This window comes from Manihot esculenta, chromosome 18 (genome assembly GCF_001659605.2).
Source record: "Manihot esculenta cultivar AM560-2 chromosome 18, M.esculenta_v8, whole genome shotgun sequence".
NCBI classification, from domain to species: Eukaryota; Viridiplantae; Streptophyta; class Magnoliopsida; order Malpighiales; family Euphorbiaceae; genus Manihot; species Manihot esculenta.
In genome coordinates, this window is record NC_035178.2 from 11,538,522 (window position 1) to 11,543,223 (window position 4,702).

At 44.9% G+C, this 4,702-nt stretch overlaps 1 protein-coding gene across 1 annotated transcript; it reads right to left on the bottom strand.

Annotated features, from left to right (window-relative positions):
* Positions 1-344: 344 nt before the first annotated feature.
* Positions 345-1,613, bottom strand: LOC110606223. The gene has a single exon (XM_021744978.2). It carries the CDS (start codon positions 1,611-1,613, stop codon positions 345-347), a length of 1,269 nt encoding a protein of 422 aa, XP_021600670.2.
* Positions 1,614-4,702: the final 3,089 nt, after the last annotated feature.

Sequence of the window (4,702 nt, forward strand, 5' to 3'; positions counted from 1 at the left end):
GGATACATTACTTCCCTAATAAACCCAGCCTCCTCCAGCTTTTGCACCTCCTCCCTAGTGGCCTGCTGCTTCTCTCTTCCCACCACCCTCTTCTTCTATTTTACCGGCTTGGCTTCTGGGAGGACGTTCAACTTGTGAGTCATCACCTCTGGGTCTATTCCAGGCATGTCAGATGATTTCCAAGCGAAGCTTGATGCATGACCTCGGATCAGAGCCATGGCTTCAGCTTTCTGCTCTTCAGTCAAGCCAGCATTGAGACTGAAGACCTTATCCGCCTTTGCCTCCGATAAGAGGAAGGTTTCCAGCTCTCCCACTGGCTCCGTTCTAGCTTCTTTCTTCTCGTCTCAGACTTCTAGGACTTCTGGGTCAAACTTTTCCCCTGCCGAGCTCGGCTCTGATGTCGTGGCCAGGTATACTGCTCTCGCCTCTTCCTGACTTCCTCTGACAGTTTCCACTCCCGCTTCTGTTGGGAAATTCATGGCCAGGTATCTGATACTGGTCACCACCTCGAAATCGTATAAAACCGGCCTTCCCAATATGGCATTGTAGTTCAGGGGAAGTTTCACTATCAGGAACACCGCGTAGTGAGTTCGTGCCAGAGGAGCTTCCCCGAGGGTTAGAGCTAGTTTCACCTTTCCCTCCACAAGCACTGGGACTCCTCCGATCCCCTTCACCAGGGCCTGATCCCAGACCTTCTGCTCTTCAGGTATTTTCATTTGTTGGAAGACCCTGTACGGCAATAGGTTCACCTTGCTTCCATTATCAACGAGGACCTTCCTGACTCGGTAGTTGTGGATAACGGCTTCGATAATAAGGGCATCATCGTGCGGCATCTGAATGCCCCGAGCGTCTTCTGGGGAGAAAGAGATGATCATTGGAGAATGTTCTGTTACTTGCATGACCTCGGCACTGCTACCTTCCCCGCCTCGGCCTCTTTTCCTTTCTCTCCTGCTCATCCGACCTCCAGTCCCTCTGACAATCATATTGATGGTTCCACTGGAGCCATCATTCACTGGTCCTGCTCCCGTCCTCCTAGGTCTCTCTGCTGCGAGGTTCTGCTGAGGCCTTTCCCCCTCTGGTTTTTTCACAAAATTCCTGAGATGCCCCCTTTTTATCAGCCTTTTGATTTCACTGATCAGCTGATAGCAATTGTTGGTGTCATGGCCGTGTGTACGATGATACTGACAATATTTGTTAGGGTCTCTCTGGCTTGCTTCAGCCCTCATGGGTTTTGGCCATTGGAGGAATTCCTTGTTTTGGACTGCCATGAGCACTTCGGCTCTGGAGGCGTTGAGTGGGGTCAGGATCTCTGGAACTCGAGGGGGGAATGGTCTTTGTTCTGGAACCCGAGGGGGGAATGGTCTCTGGTACCTTCGGTCCCAGGGTTGTCTGTAGGTCTCAGGCCTTTTGCTCTGCTTTTTCTCGTGCCTTTCCGGCCTCCTTTCTTCTGGGGCTTTTCCCCTATCAGCTGCTTCTTTGGCGAATCTGCTCGTCATCAAGGCATCATCCTGCCTTATATACTTTTCTGCCCTCTTCATCAGTTCCTCCAGCGAGGTAGGCGGTTTCCTGCTCAATGAGCCGAAGAACTCCGGGGAGGTCGTCCCTTTTTGCATGGCTACTACAGCTCTGCTTTCATCCAGCTCGGGGATTTGCAGGGCTTCCGTGTTAAAACGGGCTACATATTCCCTTAGTGATTCTGTAATACCCGGCTAGAGTCCGGCATTGGAATTCTACTTTTCGATGAAGTTCCGGTTGCCGAAAGTCTTTAGACGGGATAGATTTATGTTTTTCTCAAATGTTTTGGTATGTTTCATAGTTTTAACGCATAAGGAAATGAGTTTTTGAGTGAAATGAACCAAGGCAGAAAAGCCAGGTTCGGCCGCCGAAGTTGAGGTTCGGCCGCCGAACATGCATGGCTTTCGGTTTCACGTGTGGTGCTCGATTCTACGCCCTGGCACAGAGTTACTGGGACTATGTGGTGACAGGTTTACTTTTGATGTGGTTTGTCTGTGTTATGACGCCTTCCATGAAATCATATTTTAATGACTTGTTTTTCTGTTCTACTCACTGGGCTATAGAGCTCATCCCACTCCCTTAATCCCAGTTTTGCAGGTTCAGTGTACAGTGTAGAGGGAAGATCAACAGAGTACCTAAAAGAGTAAAGAGAATTGTAATAGTGTAGAGTGGACATGTAATATGAAAGAGACGTACTAGTTGTGTTTTCAGTTCAGATGTGCTTGCCTTAGTAATTTGTTGTTATGTACATGATCTGTATATGTATATGTTTTACAGCGTATGTGAAATACTAGGCTTAACAGGTATGAGTTAACCCATCTAGAGCAAGCTCTAGTCAGGGGTGCAGAGTATAGAGATAGTGCATGCACAGGTTAAGCCTTGGTTCAGACAAGAGTTTTTATTTTCACAGAAAATGTATGATCATGTATGAGATTTCTAGGTACAAAGAGAGTATAGCAGGCTTGCTACGGGTTCTGGCGGCCTTAAGCCGACCTGAATCCTAGCACCGGTGACGGTCTATTTTGGGGTCGTTACAGATTCATTCCTCCTCTGCTTGACTGTTTCCAAATAGCTGGTTTTCCTCTCAGCTGGTACTCCGGCTATGAACCGACTGATGAAGACATTGGCCAAATCCCCAAAACTCCTGATGCTTCCTGCTTCTAGGCTATTGAACCATGCCCGTGCTGGCCCCGTGAGCGTGGTGGGGAATACCTTGCACATCAAGGCATCCGATAAGGTCTGCAGCTCCATGAAGGTTTTGTAGTTGAGGACGTGCTCCCTTGGGTTTCCAGCTCCGTCATATGCCGCCATAGGTGGCATCATGAACTTCTTGGGGATGGTCTCTTGCTGTACCCATCTCGAGAAAGGCGAGGACGCAGGTAAGAGGGCCTGCTTGTGGTCTTTCACCCCCAGCTCAGCTAGGAGCTGTTCTCTCATTTTCTGCAGTTTCTGATCCACATTTTCTTCCTCTTGTCTGGGCCTCTTCTCCAGACGATATTCCTCCTCCCACTCTTCATTTCCTGTCCTCCTGGTTGTTCTGACCGAGTAACTCTCCGCCTCATCATTTTCTATCAACTCCCTTATCCTCCTTCCATGGGTTCTAGCCTCCGGCTATTCGTCTCCACCCACCCTTCTACTTCTTTCTCCAGTTTCTCTGCTGTTTGTTTGGGGGTGGTTAAAGGTAGGCTAGGGTTCGTTGGTTCGAGGTTCTTCTATCACTGGCAACACGTTCACTGGGGTATTGAGGCCCCTCTGCTGCATTATTTACCCCAACCAATAGGCGGTATTTTGTAGTTGGAGAGCCATGACTTGGAGGTCCTGGTTGGATAGGGTGGTTCCGGGCACATTCCCTGCTGAGTTCGGCGAGGGGTTAAAAGGGATTGGTGGTTGGTTGTTGGGAGTTGCGGGACTGGAAAAAGAGAACTGTTGCCCCTCCTGGGCAGAGCTCAGGTTGTTGGGGGTATTAGCAATGTTGTTTTCATTATGGTTGGCCATTGTGGATCTCAATAGGTTTTCTAAGAGTGGAACTCTAGTGATGAAAAGATCTCCTTCGTCCCCACAGACAGTGCTAATTGATAATTTGAGATCCAGAAAGAAGGGTTTACAATAGTTAGGTCAGCTTGGCCTAAGAGGAGGGTGCTCCTCTCCCTTTATTCTTTTCTTTTTTGTCTGCTGGTGACGCATAACGGCCTTGCTATTATTGGACCACCTGTCTCTGCCATACGGAATTGTACGTACGAAAATGCCAGTTGCCTGCTCCATGCTAAACTGCCATTTAATTCCCTCCCTGGCACGCGTGTAAGCAATTATGCTGGATGTACGGACCAATTATCCCTTATCACACTGGGCCTCAAAATTGAGATGGGTGTGAGAAGACTGAGGCCCATGGGAGGCTCGATCTCGAGGCCGGGTGGTCCAGACCGGCTTGTTGAAGACGCCTTTCAACCCTTGAGTTAAACTTACGATCATGGACTGGAACTTGTATTGAGGTGGCGAAACCCAGTGGTCATCATATATGAAAAATATTTTATATATTTTCAAGAAAATAATTATAATTTAAAATTTAAATTATTTCTTTCTTAAAAATCATTTAATTTTCTCTTTCATTTGGAAAATATTTTTTATTAATTAATTTTTTTAATAATATAAACATCAAAAAATAGAAAAAATATTTTTAAAAAAATAAACGGATTCTTATTTGGTACATTTTAAAAAAAATAGAATTAAAATTACTAAAATGTGAGGTGACATAATTCTGGTATTTCTCTTTTTAACTAAAGGTTTAGAATTTAGATTCTAATTATTGAGCATCTTTAAAGTTTAGGAAAAAATCTTTTATTTTTAATGAGTTTGTCCAGCTCAAATTCAAATATTATATATATATATATATAAATAAAATCAAAGTGTGTATTATATCAATTCCTTAAATTTTCCGCTACATCAATATCTCTTTTGAATTTTTTTTTTAAAAACATATTCTAATTTAACTTAATAAATAATTACTATTGATAAAGATTATTTATTTATTTATTAATTTTCTTTTGGTACAGGGCCTCTTTATTTCAACGTCCATGAACTTAGTTATTTGTTAGGTTACGTTTTCGAAATGGCGGCAAACTTGCTATTTCCCGTCGATGTTAGTTAGGTTACCCTCGACTATTGTAAAAGGATTAGAGATTACTCCAAA